We start from the raw sequence: 23,330 nt of genomic DNA on the forward strand, positions 1-23,330 counted from the left end.
ATTTACCGCTCTACAATTTTGTGGAAGTAATTTTCGTCTATTTTGTAAGGAAAATATTTATCTAGCCAATTTATAAAAAATAGCTAGATAATTAAAAAATCCTGGGGCAAATAGTATCAGGCATGGGGTAAAATTAACACGTTTTGATTCGCTTTATTATGAACTTCCGTAAATTTAAAAAATACCCAGATGAAAGGTATTTGTAAAATACCGTATTCTCTATCTGAACGAGAAAAACGCTTTTCATATTATTTTTCAAATGCTATTTTTGTTAAGAAAATTATATTCAACCATTCTGAAAAGGCGAAAATGTAGAATTGGTCGAGATGAATTTGACGGTATCTGACTTAGAATTGCCGAATAAATGTCACTTAAGTCCAGAAAGAAAGCGAAACAAAAAAATATTGAGAAGAAGGGTTTCGTGCTTTTTATAAACTAAATATCTTAGAATAAGTAAAACTTGACAGAATTTTTATCTTCCAGGGTAAAAATTGGGCTGTATATATTGTTTTTTTTCGGATCCTCATCACTATTATTGTCTACAACAACGGCAATAACGTTTCTTTTCACCGTGATACTTCAGAAATTGCCTTGGGTTTTGTTACTTTTTGCCCCATATCTTTTATTAATTTTTACGATTTTTACCCCAAGTGATCAGTTTTAATAAAAGGATTTCTGGAGGAAATAATCATTAGAAAATGCTAAAACGGATAGCGGCTTGGTATTCAAAGTATCCAAATCATTTAGGAAACCATATACATACCAGTGTATCAATTTTGGAAAATAAATAGGTAATAATTGATATCTGCTGTAAGAAAAATATTTCAAAAACAGCACTAAAATCTTCAATATTTATATTTTCTAATTTCCTTGTTCGAATATTAAGGAACTTGCGTCATTCAAAAAGGTCTATGAAGGCAATCTTTGGAAAAAAATTTAAGTCGCTATCTTTTTTATCTTGGAAGATATTGAATTTTGAAATTTTCGATTTGTTACTTTTTGCCCCAATCTTCCCTATCTCCAGAACCTATTTTGAATATTACAATATTAATGTTTTTTTCATTTGGAATTTACATAAAAAACAGAGCATTGAACCCTTGATGCCACCAGTTTATGAAATATTTCGCATATATCGCTTTTGACTTAATTAAAACCGTTTTTCCATGATATTTTAAACGTTTGGAACTACAGCGCCCCTGTTGCAGCTTTAACGAATGTGTCTTATTCTACAAAGCTGACGTATAAGGGTTTTGAAAGTTGATCTTAAGTGAAATAAGAACTTAAAATATTAAGTTATCCTATATTAAGAAAGGTTTCGAGTTTCGACCGTTTTTACCTAGTATAAGCTTATACGGGGTTCAGGCATAAGGCTTAGCCATATTACTTAACTGCAGTAATTTCTAAAAAAAGCATTTTTTTCTAAAATTCTGACTTTGACAATTAAAATAAAGAATTATAAAAAAAAATCACTGCAGTTACTTGAATTGAAGGACTTCCAGATTTTCGAGAACTAGGCTAAACCTGTATAGTCTGAAGATGGCATTACTCCAGCGCAATATTGTCTTGCATTCTCCCAACAAAAGCTTACACTTTCCGACAAGACACACTCTCATTTTTCAACATTTCCTCAACAAAAAACATTCGTCAGAGGAAGAAGAAAAGGAGGAAAAATTAATAAATTTATCACATATTATAAAATATTGCCAGCCACTTTAATGTGCTAAAGTGTGTGATTTAAAACAGGAGAGTGGTGTAGCATTTAGACTTTCTCTTTGAGACATTATTGCAGCCGTTTTAGCCAGCCATAACACAAAAGTCAAGCAATATTGTGTGCTGTTGCATGAAAAAGACCAAAGGAAAATTGTACATTTCACACTGGATGACAATTGCCACTTAGGCCTCAACATTTTAAGTGAATAATTGCCCAAATCCTCACGAAATAAATGGTTGAGAGCGATGCTTGATTGCCTGGGTTTGGATTTAATGACAATCTCTTCCATCATGATATTCCCCAAAAATGAGCTTCAAAATTTCCGCATATAGATTTCTCAATGTGATCTTGAAGCAAGTTACACATCACACTGCTAATTATAGAGTAAATATAATCGCACAAAAGAAACATTTTCAAGTCAAAATGCAATAAAGAGACGACTATTGAAAGCTCTGGGTTCGTGATCTTCCAAAAATTCTTCTTGCAGAGACGGTAATTATTTTTTGGAAATTTGCATGTACATTTTTTCATGTTGGCAATGTTTTATTTCCCAAAAAATGTTTTTTTTCCTTTAAGAGTTTCAACTCTTTTATTTTATACAGTTTTTGGCCTCAATTTCATCGGTCACCATTGAAGCTGCTAATGCCCAATCTTGGCTGACTCAACAACTTTCGATTTCCTTTGAACTCTCTCATAATACTGAATTCAAGGGGTGTATAACTTCCTGACATATATGTCGAATATTTATTAAATAATTCACAAAACAACATAATTTTAGTTCTGTTTCACAAAGGGGTAATCTCCTGATTGCCTTTAGTACATTTTATATTCTGGGATTCACAAATAGTTTTTCGAAATCGAAAATTACTTTTGGTAGTGTCTTCGAAGATTCATCGAAAAGTCAAATAAATAAATAATTGCAGAAATTAGTAAGTATTTCTTCTAAATGGAGATACTAAAGAATGTCAACTAAAAATATGTCTTCTGCTAAGGAAAAGAGTTTTCGAGCATACACAAGAGCATTGCTGTAAATTGAATTCGAAGATTTTAGGGCTTTTATAACAGAAAGACATTCTATTTTCCATGAATTTTCTCAAATTAGATAGATAGATATAGAGATAAATTTATTCATCAACAATGCTTTCAAAGTACAGTTTCGTTTTAATGAGATCCCGTTTAGTTTTCAGCGTCCAGCGCCGTCTTAGCGTTGGTTACCAACCTCCAGAGCAAAACGGTGGAAAAGCTCTTTCTCAGGTTGTATATGCCAATCATGTAAGAACATGATCCGAATTTATCAAAAAAAAATATAAAGAATTCGAATTGTACTTTTCTGAGGATTCCTTGAAAGATGTTCATTCTAGATTTCGTACTTATTACCACCAGTAAAGTTATTTCTTTTCGCTTGCTAAAGGTTTTACATATACTATACATGTATGTATAAAGATAATTCGAATTTACGAAAATGTTGCAAACTTTATTCTAAGATCAATTCGAATTCTACAATAACGTTTACGTATTGTCTATTTTATTGCCAGTGATCCTTGTGGTTGTCAATTTTTTATATTTTCTTAATTATAATATATTTATAATACTATATAAAGTCTTCAATTCGAAAAGTTGGGATATTTTCAGAAATTAAGCTACGTTTCAGTAAAGAAGTTGAAATTTCTCTAAGAAGATCTCGTAAAGTTCGAAATAATCTGATCTTAGGTTTCGAAGTTTAAAATTTTCAATCACACAGAGAAATTAGTGAAATTATCTTTATTCTCTTTAACCTTAAAAGTACTTTAAGTTTAAGCATCAAAAATTCTAAAATAAGTAAAAAATTAGTGGCAGATAAGTCAATTAATGCTTTTTAAATAATAATTGAAGTACCGGGTGAGTTATATGGACAAAACCTAATTTGTTTTTATCAGTGTTTTATTAAATACTCTATTCGTTCATTTTGAGAAGAATTCGAAATTTCATATTCTTGTTGAAAGGCAGATTTTCGAACAATAACATAAATTTTTTCTCCAATATTTGAATATAATTCAGATTATACACTTCAGAGCTTTTTCTGCAAATTGTAGTATAATAGACTGCCATGAATATATTCGAAATGAAGTTCTATTAAAGTCGTGGCCTATTTCTAGATACACTATTGAAGCTTTCTGTACAATTGCGGTACTTGGGGGATGCTATAGATTTACCCTTATAAGTTTATGATATTCCGCACACTATCATAGAACGAATCTTGAGGCAATAATATATGTAAAAATAGGCCACGCCCCCTGAAGGTTTTTATCAAAAATTGGAGTATTATTTTTTGTATGAATAAAATACGAATTCATAAATTCCATATTTCCAATAGGGGATTACTGTAACAATCTGACGATGCCATATGACGAATTTCGTTCGAATTTGACGAGAGCTTTTTCGAAAATGTGATTCTGTAACCGTGATATTGCTATATGGCAATGTCGAAGGTCATATATTTGAGATTTGTGGCAATTTAATTGACAAAATATCACTAAGTAAAGAGATTTTATTAAAAAAATCAATGAATTGCATTTTCGAACTTATGACAAAAAAGCTCGATTAGCAGTGTCAGGTTTCGAACTCACTTATGACAATGCAACAAAATTTACATAATTCCCTTACCGATTTTTTGTCTTTCATTTTGAGAATTCAATGTCAATTAGTTGTGATAGGAATTTCGAAAAATCATGTAAGTTCGAAAGGGTGTTTAAGCTTATACGGGCTTCAGTCTTAAGGCTTAGCCATATTACTTAACTCCAGTAATTTCTTAAAAAAAGCAAGATTTTTTCTAAAATTTTGACTTTGGCAATGAAAGTAAATAATTATAAAAAATAGCAGTGTAGTTACTGGAATTGAAGAACTGTATAGTCTGAAGACGACATTACTCCAAAACAATGTTGTTGGAACGTAAGGTTCATGTTGTAATGCCTTTTCGCTTTCCTTTACTGATTTAGAAGAATGTTATTCGTTTATCATTATGTGAAATTAATAGGAATTATTTTTTGTTCAAATTTCGAAAAGTCTGTGATTTCGAAAGATCATAAACACAACTAAACTTTTATGTTTTTTATAGGTAAAATTTTCTTGTGTATTTTCGTGGGAATTTCAATGAAAACAAGTTCAGACTCCAATTTCGAAAAACTTGTAAATTCTGAATGATATTTCGAAATGTAGGGCGTATGCTATAAGGCTTTATATTAGGTATTTTTTTTAATTCTGGTTCAAATTTCGAAAAGTCAAATCTAAACCCAGTAAGGGAATTCTTTAACAGTAAGACAATGTCATATGACAAATTTAGAATTGTTTATGTGGTAAAATCGGCGTAAATTTTCGAAAATACGACTAATGTCAATAATTGAGACATTCAAAGTGCTGATTGTAATAGCCATACACTGAGAGAAATCCGAAAAAGTTAAAATAACATTCCGGAAATGTTAATTTTACCCTGCAGTATTGATCCATAATCGGTGTAAATATTAGGCTATTTTAAGTGTATTAGGGGTTAAAATTACCCTTTTCCATGTTAATTTTACCCTTAAAAAGGTGTAAAATTAACATAAAAAAATGTTGATATATTTTTACACCTAAAAAGTGTAAAAGTTATGATGAAAAAAATTAATCGCACCCTCATTTTCTTCTCAGTATATCCGTGGTATCACACTAGAGAATTTCACATTAAAATGTTAATGTAATTCAAATTAATTGTTTCTGATATGTCGTCGGTTGCGTCTACCTCTGTCGTATCTGCATTTCTTTTGTGTCACCATTTGACGCAAGAGGGGACGTCTGTATTGTAGCTTGCACCAAATGCAGATACGACAGAGGTAGACACAACCGACGATGTGTTCTAATGTGCAACAATCCACGTTCCATCGTGATATTGAGCAATTCTAGCAATGTGTCCTGATTAAATCAGCGATTTCGAGAGGTTCATGAAGTTTTAATGAGCAATTTTTCACTTTAACTTCAATGTGAAATTCTCTAGTGTGATAACTCCCTATGATACTCACCGGTCTTCAATGTTATCCTACTTCTGAATTTAACCACAATTGACATAAAACATTGTCATATTATTACAGAATTGCCTTACAGGAATCGTACCACAATGCTCTTATGTTTCAATGTACTTCAGTTTGTTTACTTATACACCCCTCGATAATATCAGTTTTATTTTGAAGTGAGGAAATTTATTTAGCATTGCAGATAGTTTTTTCCGGCTAAAACAATATGTTGGAAAAAGTTGATAATAGGAGTATGTTGCAAAAAGGAGAAGGTGGATGTGAGGTTAATTGAAAGGAGAGGAATTAGTGATTGTAAGGTCAAATGTCATAGATATAATTTTTGTCTTAATTGATGGCGCAGGCTAAGGTGCAAAAAGAATAAATTCAGTAGATAGTAAAAGGTACAATTGGCCAGAGTTGGAAAAAAGTCCACGCAACTCCATCATTAAGAGGTGCGTCCTTCGGCAGGTGATGCAGAAAAATTCACGAAAAATCAATCACCTACAGAAGTTGGTCAGAGGAAAGGAAATAGCAGTGAAATACCTCAAGTTTGTCTATTGAGAATAGAAAGTGTTGGACGAATGCTTCATTAAGTATTGAAAATAAAATAAAAAACATTGCAAATTTTTCTTAGTGTCTAATTGAATTAGTTGGGTGTTTTCTTATTCACCCTTTTGCGAAATTCACGTGAAGAAATTCATTTTTTTCTGCTTGTGAAATTCTTACCTGAGAAATAGTGGGGAAGAGTTGCCGCAAAATATCGATTGTTCTCTTATTCCTTTCGCTCAATTTACCATTTTCATCTGCGAGTGACAAAATGTCGAGTTCCTGCAAATTAAATTGAGATAAAAAGATGCTTTTAGTATGCCAATGCAACAGATGAAATGGAAAGTTTTTTTTTATCAATTAAGCAGACTGTCATAATTCGATGTCTTCATCGCTCTTGAGCCTGAGATACTCATTTAGTGCAATCTGAAACTTTTTTACCATCAACTGCAGAAGTGAGATGAAAAAAAAGTTCAAGAGCTTTCGTAATCGATTACGTTCGGAGATGCCTCTCAAGGTACCGTCTACCCAGTATCCAAGATCGGAACACGATCGAGCACACCTTTCGCAGGTGAAAGAGGTGAAAGAGTTGTTGGGGAGGTGAGAGAAAAACGAGGCATGAAAGTAAAAAGTCTTTTGTGGAAAAATGATCGTATTCACGCTTTTTTTTTACCAACATCTCGAGCAGACTTCACGATACGCTCGTTTTCAATACACCATGGCCTTTCACTTTCCGCGAATTTTAGCGGTGCAAAAATTTAATTTTGAGTACCATGGAGACAACCTCAAGACAAGCTCACTCAATGCAGCAATTGTCCACATTTCTTCTATAATGCCTTTAGTTATGCTGCTGTCAAGTACGATTTTCAAAGAAAAAACCGAAACAATGTACAATTTTGCATAACTGTAACATTTGCACGCATATACAATGTTACAGATTTAATTCAAATAGAATTTACTGCATAATAACGACAGAAGATGGCGATCTTATGAACATAACCTATTTTTAGGTTAGGATTCATAACCTCTAAAAATTGTTTTTATCTGATCAAAAGTACAGTAGACTCTCTCTCAATTGGGCTTTTGGGGCAAAATGCCATCCGGTTTATCGATAGATTTGGGCGTCAAAGCCTTTGTAAATTCCACAAAAAGCGCTCAATTATAAAGAATCACGATGAAATAGGAAGAATTACAGCGAATTTGAGCAAATTAGCTTCATAATTAAACGTGAAAATTGTCAACAAAATTTTTCGCCCAATTGAGAAAGAGCCGATTGAGCGAGAGTCTACTGCATCTTGTTATTTCTTGAGTAGTTATTCGATTTCTAAAACTCTTTCCTTGGAACGGTTCAAAATTATGGGTGATTTTGTTAACATAAAAGAAAATTCTGTAGGGGAAGGCTCCTACCCTTGGACGACTAAAGCTTCGGACAATTCCATTTTTTTCTATGTTCTCAATGGATTTGACCCATGACCCATTTCAGGAAATTTGAAAAACATGAGTTGCTCAAAGCTTGAATCATCCGAAGGTAGCGAACTTGTCCCTATCCCGAATTTTTAAATTTGGAATCATTTTTAGGACCTGTTATTTTTTTGGAATAAAATGACATAACCTCAAATAGTTTTTAAGTAGTTTAATTTGTCTTTGAAAGAAGAAATATGTGAAAATTAGGATTATAGTAGGTGAGATTATTAAGAATCTCACCTAATAAATATTTATAATAGGGTCAAAGAAACACCTCGTCGGGATGGAACTTCTACTAACAGTATCGTCAAAGTATTGAAATTTTTTTCACGTAATTAATAAAATGCAATAGGATAGCTTTTTTACTCCATTTAATTTTTCCCATAAAGAGAAATGTTCAAATTTAATATCCCAAATGCTACAGAGTACGGTGTCAATATATCCTGATACAAGTTCTTTAAGTGGCAGTAGGTGTTCTTTTCACCTTAGGTGAATTTTGAGGTTAGTTTAGTTAGAATACCTTTTTGAAGGTTAAGTTAAGTCTAACCTCACATTACTAACTAACGTTTTACCTAATTGAACAATTAATCATATGATGTAATACGTTTTTTTTTTAGTTTTAAACCTAATCAAAAATTGGAAACACCTACACAGAATATTTTTAGAACAAAACGATTGATTTTTGTCTTTTAATTAAGAAATTCCAACCAAAAGCTTTAAATATTGCATGATTACAGACATTTCTTAAAGAATTGAAACAAAATAAATCTACACTGGGAAAATAATTCAAAAATTCTAACCTCAATATTTGTAGAAAGATTTTTTAGGGCATATTTAATGTTAAAATCGAAATTGTGACAATGATAAAAAACCGTATAATCGATCCAAACTTGATGCGTTTTCATCCAACAATGTCTTTTGAGGTTAGGTGTGACTACTTAACCTCATATTAATCTGTTAGCAATAAGCAATATGCAAAGTATTTAACGTGTATTTTTTTAAATTTTAATTAAATAATAATAGTAATAATGTAGGCACAACCTTTCATTAGGTAACTAGGTCTCCCTTACTATTTTTCCGTATACAAAATAAGGTTATGGGACTGATAACCTGAACTCTACTGTATAATTAATATATTCTGTCAAAAAACGTGATTTTAATTTTTTAGGTTAGACTTAATATAACCTAAAAAATGAACTAATTCTTTTTCTAATAAGAAGATAAAGTCCAAGGATCTATTGCGCAGAATATTGAAGATTAGATACTAAAGAAAAAATCTTAATAATAAAAATGGTAGCACAACGTTCCATACAGGAACTAGATCTATTCGTAAGGGGAATTTGGGACATCCATTATTATTTTTTCTTATACAGGGATGGGATTGTTAGTCCTATACCCCGTGGAATCAAGTGCAGTGAAGCTCACTGGATGCAATTCTAAAGAATTCAAACCCGAGGCACTGGTATTATAGAGCGAGAACTCTATTATTTGACTCATTTGACGTATTAAGTGCCCTTATTAATTAATTACCACTGTTAAACATTCTCTCTAATTTAGACTCTTCTTTAAACTATTTTCTTATCTTATTTATTTTCTAGAATATATCCCTATGATGAAAGTATTGAGAGGTCGAATCACTTTTAGGTCTCTCGACCTTACTTAGATTTTGAGGTTAGGTATTATGATTGTGGAGAAATAATTTGGTTTAGAAACAATTGTTCTTTGAGTACTTTTTTATGACTTTTTTAAGATAATAAATCTGAACTGAAGGTAGTCAAATGTTAAATAATGTTAAGTGTTAACCTCAAAGTAACATAACCTCTAAAACAAATTCCTACTGGCAAAACGATGAAATGTGCTGAATGGTGCTGAATTTTCAAGAAAATTCATAATCCTTATTTTCAATTTGAAAATTATGAAGTATACCGCACGCAAATTCAAGATTAAGTACAAGGTATTTTAATAAACAAATCGTAATTCTTTAACTTTGCCAGAAGGTCAGTCAGGAGTATCCGATTATGCGTTATTTATTAAAACCTCAATAACTTGGAATTGAAAATTGTATTGTAATTCCATTTAGATTTTGCGTTATATGTGATAAAACCTGACTAAATAATTTTATGAGATAAAGCTCTGGTAGCTGCTTGCGGTTAGAACTGGGGTGGAGTGATAAATTTTCGATACTATCGAATCGATAGTGTCGATAAAACTATATCTGTTACATTAAGTGAATGCCCAATTTTTACGCATTGTTGAGTCATTCATTGCGACATTCCTAAAAGAATGTGACTGTCGATAAATATGTATACTAGTTACAGTAAGTTCAGCTATCGTTTAAATTTTTAATTATCGATAGTCGATAGAATCGAAATAAAGTTATCATGTCACCCCTTTGTAGTTTAATAATCAGATTACTCAACAAAAGAAAACAGAAGCAGTCATTTCATTAAATTGAAGCTTCAATATGTCGGAATTATCATTTCAACTTGGTTTTTTGAGGTTAAGCCAAATATAAACTCAAATTTTAAAGAAAGAAACATATAAGATAAATAGATAAATTTATTCATCAACAATGCTTTTCGAAGTACAGTTTCGTTTCACTGAGATCCCGTGCAATTCTTAGCGTCCACCGCCGTCTTAGCGTTGGTGACCAACCTCCAGAGCAAAACGGTGGAAAAGCTCTTTCTCAGGTTGTATATGCCAGTCATGTAAAAACATGTTTGAACTTTTTTCTTTTCTGAATACACAAAATTCCAAGGTAAAAGAGAAAAAATAAAACAGAAGATCTTGCTCCGTTGAAACTGCACTGCTTTGCAGCATTGTGAGAGGTTAAAAATAGCTAGCTCTTACTGAGCTGTAAGCTATTTGGAAAAAAAACGCAGAGAAAAAACAAAAAAAAAATATTGCCTATGAAAAAAAAGAAAATGCATCAGGGAGGCTCCGCTCCACGACCATCCCACCAGACCCGCAAGTAGATGGTCCCAGGAACGACCTGCCCACCTTCAGTTTTGCAGATCCACACTTTACAATTTAACCTTTCACGGGGAGAGAGACCTCGGTGAAGCCGAGGAAGAGAGACCCCAGAGAGGATTTGCGGGTGAAGGTAGAGAACTTCATCTTAAGTTCAACAGATCGAACCCGTTAGCTGAAGGCTTGGAAAAAAAAAAACATTCCAAACAGATCACCCCCAGCTGGCCCAGAAAAGGAGATCGCAGTTGCAAAATAAGTTATCTCCCCGAAACAGAAGTCAGCTTGCAGAATAGAGAAAGAATTAACAAATAATAATGCATATCAAGAAAAAATATTCATACAACAAAAAAGTTAAAAAAAAAAAACTAGGGTTCCCCAGGCAAATAAATAAATAAAGATTGTCCAGACCGCTGTTACTACCTCCAAGTAAATAAAGGAACGCGAGGCAAAAAAAAAGAACACCATGTTATAGATAAAACGTTAAAAAGTTTGTAATAATTCAGAACAGCCCTCCATTTGTGACAGGATTCGTTAAATGTATTCGTTAAAGAAGTTAAAATTAGTTCATAATCAGACAGCTGCGATCTTAGCATGTAAAGAAAATAGAATTCTAAATTAGGCACATTAAACTAGTGACCGATTGGAATGCTTTTGAGGTTATAATTGTAACAAGATTGCTACGGGTCTCACACCAGAACATGCTGGAGCACTCTTCATCGCTTGTCTCCGGGAGTGAGTGCAAATTGCGCATTCCAAGAGAGATGATTCGCATTCTCAATAATAACTCGTCGAGCACTCACAATCCTATCTAGAGGAACTACAGCGATATCGTAACTTGAAGTTAGCCGCCGTTATAGCACCCCTCAAAGTTACCACCCCAGCTGAACAGTGATTGGTACCGTTGGCTTAGAGGAGTCTTCGTCAGGACGGTCTTTCTCCCTCCAACTCTTCCAGGCTCAACAGTTCTACTACAATATGTGGAAGTGGCACTGGCTCGTGAGTGTCGTTCTAAGGTTAGAATTCATCTGATAATATGTATGTTTTCAGCTAAAATGAAATCGGATAACATCGGTTAACTCACCCAGCGAGCACCAAATTCAAATTATTAAACGCATGGTCAATATATAAGTTTTGAATAAGGGAAGAGCACCAGCGATCGGCAGCGTTCCTCGGATCGTCAGGTTATTACCATATTGTTGCAGGAATTAAAATGAATTTTTAATAATTATTATCTAATTTTTACCATTTAACTCTCACAAGAATACAATGCTTTAGCTCAGATTTAATTTATAACACCAATTTTGGATGTAACACTTGATATCTTGAAGTTAGCCGCCAAAACACCCCTCAAAGTTACCACCCCAGCTGAACAGTGATTGGTACCGTTGGATTAGAAGAGTCTTCGTCAGGATGGTCTTTCTCCCTCCAACTCTTCCAGGCTCAACAGTTCTACTACATAATACCTTTAGGTTATGCAGTTTTGAAGAAAATACATTGTTTACTTGAAATTTCTTTATGTACTCATTTCAATTTTCAGCAAAATTTGATATATTCCCGCAGAATTCATTGACTGCAAACTCTTTTCTTATTCTAATTAATATCACTTCGGTTACATGCCCCATGTACTCTGACCATTTCAAATAAACATTTCGTTACGGTGATGAGAAGCAGTGTATGTAAAAATGGTAGGTAAAACCACAATTGAATTGTCGAACAAGGAGCGTGAAAAAAACAGCCACAAGTTCGTCTATTGACACAAAGTTAAGAAGTAATATGGTGAATTGTTTAAATTAACTCCCTGATGCGAATACCAATAGCAGTAACTCTCCCTTTACTTCACTTCTTTCTCTCTCTCAATCAATGAATTGTTCCAAATGCCGATTAATTTCCCATTTATACCCAGGTGAGCACATTTTTCACTCTTTCATGGGCGTTATATGAGGTTGTCTCGTAAGGTGAATACATCACGTTGAATACACGGACGCGAATTGGTGTTTAATCTTCTGTTGACGTTACTTGTTTTTCTTTTTTTCTTATGACTTCTTCTCTGGCCAAAACAGCCAAAGTAAACATTACGAAGACCCTCGAACACGGCGATGAAGCACCTCGGAACGAATTGGCGCGTAAAGAAAGTTCCGAGAGAAAGTATTTACACCGTCACGTGGTATACTTTGGAGTTGTTACTTCATCATGAGTTACTTTAGCCAGTTGCAAGTTATGTGAGTTGGATATGTGTTTTTTCTTCTTTATTTAATTTATTTCACTGACGTCGAGATCGGAAGAGATACTGAAAGCGAAATTTGGGGCTATAGAGCTCATCTGTGCGGGAAGAAAAATGAACTCTTCATCAGATTGATCAAAAATGTTTCTCTATTTGGACAGTGATATGTAAATATCTATCTCGCTATCACCCACCAACCTCCGTATTGGTATGCCAGTCAAATATTCAATTGACTGTCTCCAAAAATCCCCAAGAAATTCGCAGAATGTTAATTTTAATTTGAGTCACACGGCATAAACAGGAAATCAAGCAGTGAAATTTAAAATTAATATATCCGAAATGTCAATTGCACAACCCAATGGATTGCAATTTCAGTGGATTTTTCTGTTATAACTTTAGAAAATCACAATCTATCAATTTTTCCCGCCATTCCCACCTCATTTCCCATGCAAATGAGGGGATTTCAACAAAAGACATCAATGCAATAAGCGACGAACCTGACGATCCGATGTCAAGGCGAACGTCATTCTCTCATGCGACTCATCCAAACCGCGAGATTCGCATCTTAACATTGAAAAGGTTGATTTGTCAAGTGATTTTTTTTTCATTTTTGCACAATTTCGCGACAAAAATAGCAATGAAGTTGAATGGAAAATGCAGAAGAAACAGTTGAATTCATTGAGATTCGCGGAAAATTGGTGATTGGGCCAATGTTGTGCTCTTGAAACACCAACAATCGAGGTTCTTTTCTGTAAAAGACATCGGAGAAAATTTTGCAAAACTGCGATTTTAATTTTAAATTTCTTTCCAAGGAATATTGAGTACGTTTAATATCATTGCAAATATTGCAAGAAAGAGATCAAATAAAGGAGTATTCATATTGGCTGCTAAAGCTTTATACTGTAACCCACAAAGTATAAGCGGCTTATCAAATCTGCGATTTTTTTTAAATTGAGTAAAATATTGTCTTAAAAGTCTGTACTAAACACTGAAATTGTACTAAATTATGTCAAATATTTGCTACAACTCTGGGAATTAGAGCAATAATGAGGGTTCATTACTATAAAAACAATTACTTTGAAAATATTAAATGATATAAAACATTGTACGATGTAACTTTAAATTTAGTACATCTGGTTAAAACTAAAATTATATGCCACGGAAGTATTTTTAGTAAATCTAAAGTGTTAAAATTTCAGCACATCTTTCTTGCATTTTTTTTAAAAGTTTTTTTTACAGATACCCTACGTTGTAATTGGATAAAACTTCAGAATTAGTACATATTTAGTACACATTAAGAATTAGTACAATAGTCAATAAGTGCACCTGTGAAATCTGACATTTTAAAAATATTGCACGCCCGAGAACATTGAAAAAAAGATAGGATTAATATTTAGCACATTCATGTACTAATTTTGAATTCAAGAAAACTTATAATAATTTTGAAAGCCTGGACGTTATCACATTTGAAATATAAAATAAACAATTCTTTCCATTTGTTTTACACAATTTTTGGGTAAATTTTAAAATTTCCTTTCACATTTTCTTTTTAGTACATAATGTGCTAAGTTTTTAGTAAAATTCCACTGGGATGTTTCAAGGTAATTATTTTTATACAGACACACTTACTTTAATTTGTACTAAGCACCAGGATAACTTATACATTTAGTACTAAATGTTCAAGATTTATTACACATTGAGAATTAACATTATATTAAAGTCTTGAAATGTTGAAGTAAGATTTAATTAAAAATTTAGAACATCATCATTTTCAACCGCTTATCCCTATTGGGGTTGCGGGCCCATGACATCCAAATTAGCAGCCCACGCTTGTCGATCCTTAGCCACTTCAGAAAGATGTTCAGGTTCGATCCCAAGGGGCTCCAAGGCAAGATTCTGAATTTGATTCAGCCACCTTGTCCTAGGTCTGCCTCGAGATCGACGCCTCCTCACAATGACTTGCGTGACTTTTCTGGGGAATATTTTTAGAACACTCATGTACTAATTTCCCATTCTACAAAATTTAGTAGGGCTTTAAGAGCTTTGGAATTAGTACCTTTTAAATGCAAAATAAAAAATATTCATCTATTTTACATTGTATGTCGTTAAAATTGAAAAATTAGTACTTTTTAGTATATTGTTCTGCAAAATTTGAAATACAATCCCTCTGAAATATTTTCAAATTGATGAATATTTTAGGGTAATCGTTTTCAAGCAGATACCACCTTGTAATTGAACTAAACCTTAGAATTATATATACATTTAGTACTTAATGTTTAGCTTTTATCACATTTTAAGGGTTACTATAATACGTACAATAATAAAGAGGTGTATTTGTAAAATACTTGCTTTGAAACTTTTTTCTGGACTTGAGATATTCTACTAGGTTAGAGCTAAAAGTTTAGTATATTTATTTTAATCAAGATCTAGTGCAAATATGTGAAAGAAAAAAATATATCTATGTATTTTATGCCGTATTATCGTAGAGATTCACGTTTTAACTTTCACAAGTATTTTTAGTACAGTATTGTGCTAAATTTTTAGTACAAATCTACTCAAATAATTATTTTGTCGTCGACTACTATCTTCAAGGTAATTGTTTTTATAAAGACGTTGTTTACTAATTGTACTAAGATTCTAAATTTTAGTACTAAATATTCAGCTTTTATTACACATTAATCATTGGTTTAAATGGCAAAAATGCATGCCAATAGAATAATCTTTTCAATGTAAAAGCTAAATTTTTAAAATGTTATGTGTCATTAAAAAATGCAGACGATACCTCAGTAATTGCATTGAGTCTTAAGAAAGCTTAACAGTATGTTGCTTGAGCAATATAGCTTTTATTTGCAAAATCAGTTAAATAATTCGTTACTCTTAATGTCTATTTAAATTTTGACATTCTTATGCGCACGAGTTTCGCCACGACCTTCACGAAAAGTGAACGATATCGCACGAGAGGTGTTAGCTAATCGGATATTGACCACAAAACCATTAAAATTGGCATTTAAATAATAAGTAATATTACCAAATCGACAGATTTATTGGGCAGCGATACTTAATGATTAATGTTTTGAATTATTTTTCATTTATTTTAACAAGGTTTTTGTTCTTTAACAACCCTAAAATTATTATGCAGTTATTTGGGTCAAGAAAATTATTTGTAATGTTTAACTGTCTAATGTTATTATAATTGAAAATAAATAAAAACAGGTATTTATCCAGTTTCAATCAATCTTGTCAAATTCTCGTTGAAACAATAAACATTTAATAAACTTTTGCATAATGAAAACAACTTTCTGAGTAGTCTATTGCAGAGTGTCTTGAATTAAAAAAATAAATAAAAATGAACAACTTCAGGCCAAGAGAAACACTATTTCACTTTTAGTTTAATTACCATACAAAGTTGCAGTATACCGAAAGGTAAATTGCTCAATTCTTAATTGAATTATAATTAAATTTATTTATATTACTTTAAATTCCAAAAATAGCGTTAAAATTTCGTGAAAATGGTGTAAATAGTGGAACTTACCTTGCCATTCTGTAGAGGAATTTGCAGAAGGTCTAGTGATGTTTTGGGCTGTTCCTCCGATGGAACAGGAAGTGCTGCAACTACGACCAGTACACTCACTAATACTACTAATTGCTTCATTTTGGTTTCAACTATAAGAATGTACAATAAAAGTTATCATTGGATTATGCTTATCAATTCCGCATAATGACTTTAATCAGCCCCCAACAACTTCCTGGCTTCGGCTGGAGGAGGGTCATGCAGAAGTCACCACCACATATCTAAAGCCCTTCCGATTGTGGACAGAGTGAAGGACATGGCTTTGAAAATAAATATATGAGCGTTTCTCTACCTTCTTCAGTCAAATTATTTTCAAATTATATACTTTGCTATTCATTGGGAAATTGCGGGAAATTGCTATGTTGAGGATCTCTCCTCTCACTCTTGCTCATTGGGGCAAAAATTGCGGTGAAATGAATAAATTTCGCGATAATTTCGCATGTATGCAGTTGTAATAAAAAGAAAACAAATCAGAATTAAAATTATTAATGCGACCGGTTGGATTATGCAATCCCGAGGTTTCTAAATGCAATAAACTTGTGTACCCCCAGAGATAAACTCAAATGGAAAAGTGAATGCATTTTTCTTGCCACCACTCTCTTGCCTTCTTTTCAACTTGATGTTGGAGTTCATTTTGACCAAATAGTCGGCATAAATTTCTGACACTACCGTCTGCAAAAAAAAGTCACAGATATTGCAAATGAGTGGGAGAGCTGAAGACTGATCAATCAGACTTTAAATAGTAAAAGCGGATTGAAGTCGTTTGACTTCTTTTAAAACTCATGAATATGGAATATGTCCGAGAGTACGGATTGAGTTGCTTCTCTCGGGAATGACGTAATGCCAAGTTTAACCTTGAAATGTGATTTTAGTGACCTTGAACCTTCCTTAAAGTTTGCTAAAACCGATGAGAAAGCTAAATTAACAACTTTTGAGATTTTCTGATACAAAATTTTGCAAGTTCATGCAGTTCAGGTTATGTTAAGGTTAAGTTAAGGTTATGTTAAGTTTAAGTTAAGATTATGGTAGATATAACCTATAAATGAAATTTTGTGTATTCAAAAGAAAAAGTTCAAACTTGTTTTTTACATGACTGGCATATACAACCTGAGAAAGAGCTTTTCCACCGTTTTGCTCTGGAGGTTGGTCACCAACGCTAAGACGGCGGTGGACGCTGAAAACTACATGGTATCTCAGTTAAACGAAACTGTACTTAGAAAGCGTTGTTGATGAATAAATTTATCTATCTATCTATATATCTATCTATCTATCTATCTATTAAAAGAATATTACTTAGAAATTCGAGGTTTGATTCGAGAAAAAAATAATAAAGGCTTAGAATATGTAGCTCTTTAAAAAGTTATACGATTATAAGATAGTTCTCTTGTAGAAATGAGTTTTCTACTAAAGTTAACACGGTTATAATTTGAACGTGGCGACTTATTTTCCCCTCTTTAGAAGAGGAGGGTGCTCGTGGAGAGACAAGTCAGTTTGATCGTACAACTGCGAGGATAGAACTCCGTATTCTCGGCCAGTTGAAGCGGAAAATTAGATACCACGTGGCCCAGGACTATACTCTGTCATTGGTTCGACTGAAAATAAGGTTAAATGTCACATTATCCATTATCCTTTCCATACGATTTTGATGGTTTGATATGTTCATGATAAGAAAAGTAGACTGTAAGAATACTTCCAAAACTTTACGAAAATTTTATTAATATATCGTTTGATATCAAATATCCAACTTGGTTTCAAATAAGGTTATGTTACGTATAACCTAAAAATTACTATTAAAATAATATTACTTTGAACTTTTAGGTTAGGTTTAAGAAATAGAAAGGATTAAGGGTTTCTTAATGTGATCCTTTAAAAAGTAAAATGATTATGAAAAAGCGGACAAAGTTTTCTGGCGTCTCTTCCACTGGAAATGAGGTTATGTGTCTCATAATGCTTTACATATGACTTTGATGACACAGTGGGTTCATGATAAAGAAAGGGAGTCTAAAATATATCCTTAAAAGTCAATGAACTTTAATTCTGTATTCTTTAGTTAAGAGAATAAATGAACAGGTCAAACTATTGCTTTGTGTTAATTAGAAGTGAGGTTATATCAAACTTAACCTCGAAATGTATGTCAGTTTAAAGAATACGCATAAGCATACAAGTTCATAATTTTGCTTTTTGGGAAAAGCAGATTAAAAGGCCATTTAAGCATAGATTTACTCGAGGGACATCTATCTGATAAGAAGTAGCAGCATGTCGATGGAAAATTAACCTTTTATCTTACTGTTTTGTGACTAATTAAACAGAAATAAATTATGAATGTATAATTTATACATGCAGTTTGTGCTAGAATAACTTGGCAACTCTGATTGGGAGAAAATTGTAAAGCCAATCCGAACTATCTCTACTATTGTTACAAAAAGTAAGGTTATATGAATACCTAACCTCAAAAGCGTGATTTTCGAAAATATAATTTAATTTTGAAGACCGCTGAAGCTATAAAAACACTAAGAAGAGATTACTTTGGCTACTTGTAGTTTTTTGTAGATCCAATTAAAAACAAAAGATTTAAAAATAAAGAGGTTATAACAAGTATAACGTAACCTCCAAATTTTTTTTGATAATTCAAATCTTAGGTTTAAAGTATTCAAAAATACTTTCATCATTTTACGAAACAATAGAAATAATTAATGTCTTAAAAATTATTCTTATCACGGATAAATTTGCTGAATTGAAGAATGTCAATTATGTTTTAGTGTTTCTAACACAAGAAAGGTTATGTGTAGATAACCTTAAAATTTATTGATTTACAGATAAAGCTTAACTTAACCGACTTCTCTTGCTTTTGAACTTTAATTCTTCACGATGTTACCAGGATGAATGTCCTCTTCATCAAGTCGACAAAAACATTTTTTAAAACAATTTTATAATGATATGATAATTTTTACATATTTGTTTCTTCACTCTTGCTTCGAATTGGAGGAAAAATCACGTTCAAGTGGGAAGCAAGAATGAAGCAAAAATGTAAAAAATTATCATATTATTCTAAAATTGTTTTAAAAAAATGTTTTGTAGACCTGATAAAGAGGACATTCATCCTCGTAACATCGTGAAGAATTAAACCGTATCAGACCGAGAATTTATTCGTAATTTAACCTTAATTTTAAGGACCTCAATTTGGGATATAAATAGGAACTTCTTTTAGGACAACGATTTCTTTGTAACCTTAAAATTTCAATTATGTGTTTGCAATCTTATTTTGAAAATTCCATGTTCTTCTTCATGGAATTTTTGAATAAAAAAGTTTCTGATAGATTATTTCTTTCGCCATTGGGTATGCAATCCGATGAACACAACCTCAAATTTAAGGTTGTCATAACCTTAAAAACAGAGTTTTTGATTTAACCAATATGTTTTTCTTTTAAAATAAAGTTTTTAATTTTTTTAAATTTCTATACGGAACTTCTAAAAAAACTGGTAGAATATTTCTACCATTAAATATTAAATTAGTTTAACATAACCTGAAATTTAAAGTTGTCAAAACCTTAAAATCAAAGTTCTTAATTTGAGCGTTATGTTTTCTTTAATAAATATTCGGAAAGCTTTTAATAAATTTCTGTTCTTCTTAATGGAACATCCGAAAGGGAATCTTTATTATTTGTAATGTTGTTAGGTATGCAATCAGTTTAAGGTAACCTCTAATTGAAGCATGTCTTAACCTTAAAATCAAAGTTCTTGATTTAAGCGTTTTGTTTTTTTTTTTTATAAAATAAAGTTTTATGAAGGTTTTTATAAATTTGTGTTCTTCTTCATGGAATATCCGGATAAAGAAATCCTGATAGATTATTTCTAACGTTGTTATGTGTGCAATCAGTTTAACATAACCTCAAATTCAAGGATGTCATAATCTTAAAAACAAATTTCTGGATTTAAGCATTATATTTATTTTTAAATAAAGTTTTATGAAGTTTTTTTTTTAAATTTCTGTTCTTCTTCATGGAACTTTTGAATGAAAACTTCTAATAGATTATTTACATCGACATTAGGTATTTAATCAGTTTAAAATAATCTCAAATTGAAGGATATCATAACCTTAAAATCACATTTTTGGAATTATTCGTCATGTTTTTCTGTTTTCATTTTTTTTTATATAAATATCTGTACTCGTTTATGGAATCTCGGATTTAAAAAATTAAATAATTTACTTTTACCATTAAATAAAATTTTATGAACCTTTTTATAAATTTCTGTCTTTCTTCATGGAATATCCGAATAAAGAAATCCTGAGAGATTATTTCTAACATTGTTATGTATGCAATCAGTTTAACATAACCTCAAATTCAAGTATGTCATAACCTTTACATCAATGTTCTGGATTTAAGCTTTATATTTTTTTTTAAAATAAAGTTTTTTGAGGTGGTTTTTTTTTTATTTTTTGCCTTCTTCTTGGAAATTCCGACTGAAAAATTCTTATAGAATTTTTATATCACCGTTAGGTATTTAATCAGTTCAACATAACCTCAAATTGAAGGATATCATAACCTTAAAATCACATTTCTATTAATTTTTTTTTAAATGAATATCTGTACTCCTTTATGGAATCTTGGAATTAAAAAAATATAATAATTTATTTTTACCACCAATACATATTCAATCGATTTAGCATAACCTCAAAATGAAGGGTGTTAAAACTTTTCAAATCACTGTCAATATATTTTTTTCATTTTCACCGTTACGTGGAACATTTATCAAATGCTTTAATTTTTTTTAAATGTATTTTTGAGGTTAATTTTAGTCCAACACGAGGCTGCTGTTGAAAATGTCACAGCAATAGTCAATGGTTAAATTATAACTTCTTGTACTTTTAATTATTCATGTACAAGAGGTGGCCCAGTATCAAATAATGTCTTAAGGACACAACAATTGATCTTGTCCACCTTGTATCGTATATTGGCATCGTGGCTTCGATGGTAGAGTTGGCACAGTTTGAATCTCACGTCCACTGACTCCAAAGAACTCACTTGTATGGGTGGATTAGCCAGGTATCATGAGACTTAGTGAAGGCATGAAAATGCGTGCTCTGAACCCAACATTTGATATAAAATATGCAATTATGGCATGTCTATATGGTAAATATTGTGTCTGTTATTTCTCACTTTTTTTCGTTGTTGTTGCTGGTCTAATATCGGCCAGTATATGAGGTGTCTATTAGAAAATATCACCTTTACGCAACGCGGTTTGATATGTAAATTCTTAGTAAGACTGCTAGTTGAAAAAAAAATTTGGTAATCGAACAAATTAGCGTTATGCAAGATTGTGCGAGAATATTGGTGTCTTTGGCCAGTGTTTGTGTGCAGACTTTCGCTGAATTTATAATTAAATTGAATTTTCGCAATGGATTTGAGAAAAGGAGATTGAAGGTGGTTTGATGTTGGGAAAAATGCACCAGAAACTGCATGAGATTTGAATTTTGAACCTCCTCGAAATCCGTTGGCCGTTGAAGTTGGTTTTGGGCTTGTTTTTTTTTTAGAGGTATTTGTGGTGGAACTTACATATCCTATTTAAACAAATATAGAGAAGAAGAATGATAAAGAACTAAAATAAATTAGAGATGAAGGAGGAAGAAAGCACACGCGATCACACAATTTTTATTTTTCTTGGGAGAGCTTTTCCTTGTGCACAATTTCACTTTTTTTATATTTAGTGTCTCTTTCCGTCTCTTGCAAATCCACTGAGCGTTAATCCCAATCAAGTGTCTCTCCTCAGTGATCAAATTTCCGCATTTAGTACCCAAAGCGAATAACGATTGGAGTAATCACAGAGCACTCGCGAAGATTGGAATAAAATCACTGATATCTTTTCACTTTTGCAGCAGACATGCAAGATGATGACTTTGGACACTTGGTCTGTTTCTCTTCCTCCACTTCCTTCTGCGGCTTTAACCTTTTTTCCTGATCGAGAAAAGCCTCTATCACTTGGAGCCGTTTGGTGCGCGATGTAGTCGCTTCAGCACTCAATTGTTGAATGGCTCAATCGGATCGCGAGTAACTTAAGCTTGGGCCGTTTTAGAGTGCGCCAGTCGACAAAAGGAGGAGGAGAACTTTGCGTAGCTTATGTAGTGCGAAGCTCAGTGTTTCCCTCACTTTGGGAGGGGGCACTATTGGCGCCGATATCTCTCAATTTTTGGTCATTTTTGCCCAATTTCACATCCAAACACTGTCAATTTTTCCCACAATATTTTCCACTTCAACTGTCACGCTGACAGATTTACAAAACGTTTTCCTTTTTTTCAAAAATTTCTACTTCACTGCCTTCGGACAATTTTTCACAGTGTACAAGTGGTACAGGTCCAAAAAAATCCAACAGAGTTAATCCTTCTGCCCCCACAGTGCATCCCCATGCCTATTAATTTCCGGATGATTAGACCCTTCTATTTCAAATCCAATTAATCTTTTTATCATAAATAATTCCCTGTATGAAAAATTAATGGTCAAACTTGAAGTTTGAAGGTAAAAGCATTAGGATATTGCCAAATCTTTCTCCTTCTGAATTCTTCAAACATTGCATTTTAATTTATATATCTTTTTTCTACTGGGAATTTTAAGTAATATACGGCGATTAATAAATCACAATTTAAATTTAATGACTCTGGGATTTACACAGCAATAAAAGTGAGTTTAGATCTATTGTCATTGCTATCTGGAATATATGATGGTTGATTCTCACATAATGGTCATATATATTAGTTTTTTTTTAAATAGCGCATTCCTTAAAATAGACAAAGTTTTTTTGAGGAAAAGTTTAAGGTTCACAGATTTTTTT

General features: G+C 32.3%; 2 protein-coding genes across 3 annotated transcripts in view; both read right to left on the reverse strand.

The window, feature by feature from the left end:
- Nucleotides 1-22,592, reverse strand: part of LOC129807762 (dentin matrix acidic phosphoprotein 1) — a 43,894-nt gene extending 21,302 nt beyond the window's left edge. For both annotated transcript variants that reach the window (XM_055857241.1, XM_055857240.1), the window contains exons 1-3: nucleotides 22,061-22,592; nucleotides 16,467-16,597; nucleotides 6,460-6,561 (exon numbers count right to left, since the gene is read on the reverse strand). In XM_055857241.1, the coding sequence (XP_055713216.1) occupies nucleotides 6,460-6,561; nucleotides 16,467-16,586 (222 nt within the window). In that variant the 5' untranslated portion in view covers nucleotides 16,587-16,597; nucleotides 22,061-22,592. The remainder of the gene's footprint in view (nucleotides 1-6,459; nucleotides 6,562-16,466; nucleotides 16,598-22,060) is intronic.
- The window catches only part of LOC129807774 (protein stunted), a 351,397-nt gene that overhangs the window by 116,404 nt on the left and 211,663 nt on the right, over nucleotides 1-23,330 (reverse strand). The window lies entirely within an intron of this gene.

Source organism: Phlebotomus papatasi, chromosome 3, assembly GCF_024763615.1.
Source record: "Phlebotomus papatasi isolate M1 chromosome 3, Ppap_2.1, whole genome shotgun sequence".
NCBI classification, from domain to species: Eukaryota; Metazoa; Arthropoda; class Insecta; order Diptera; family Psychodidae; genus Phlebotomus; species Phlebotomus papatasi.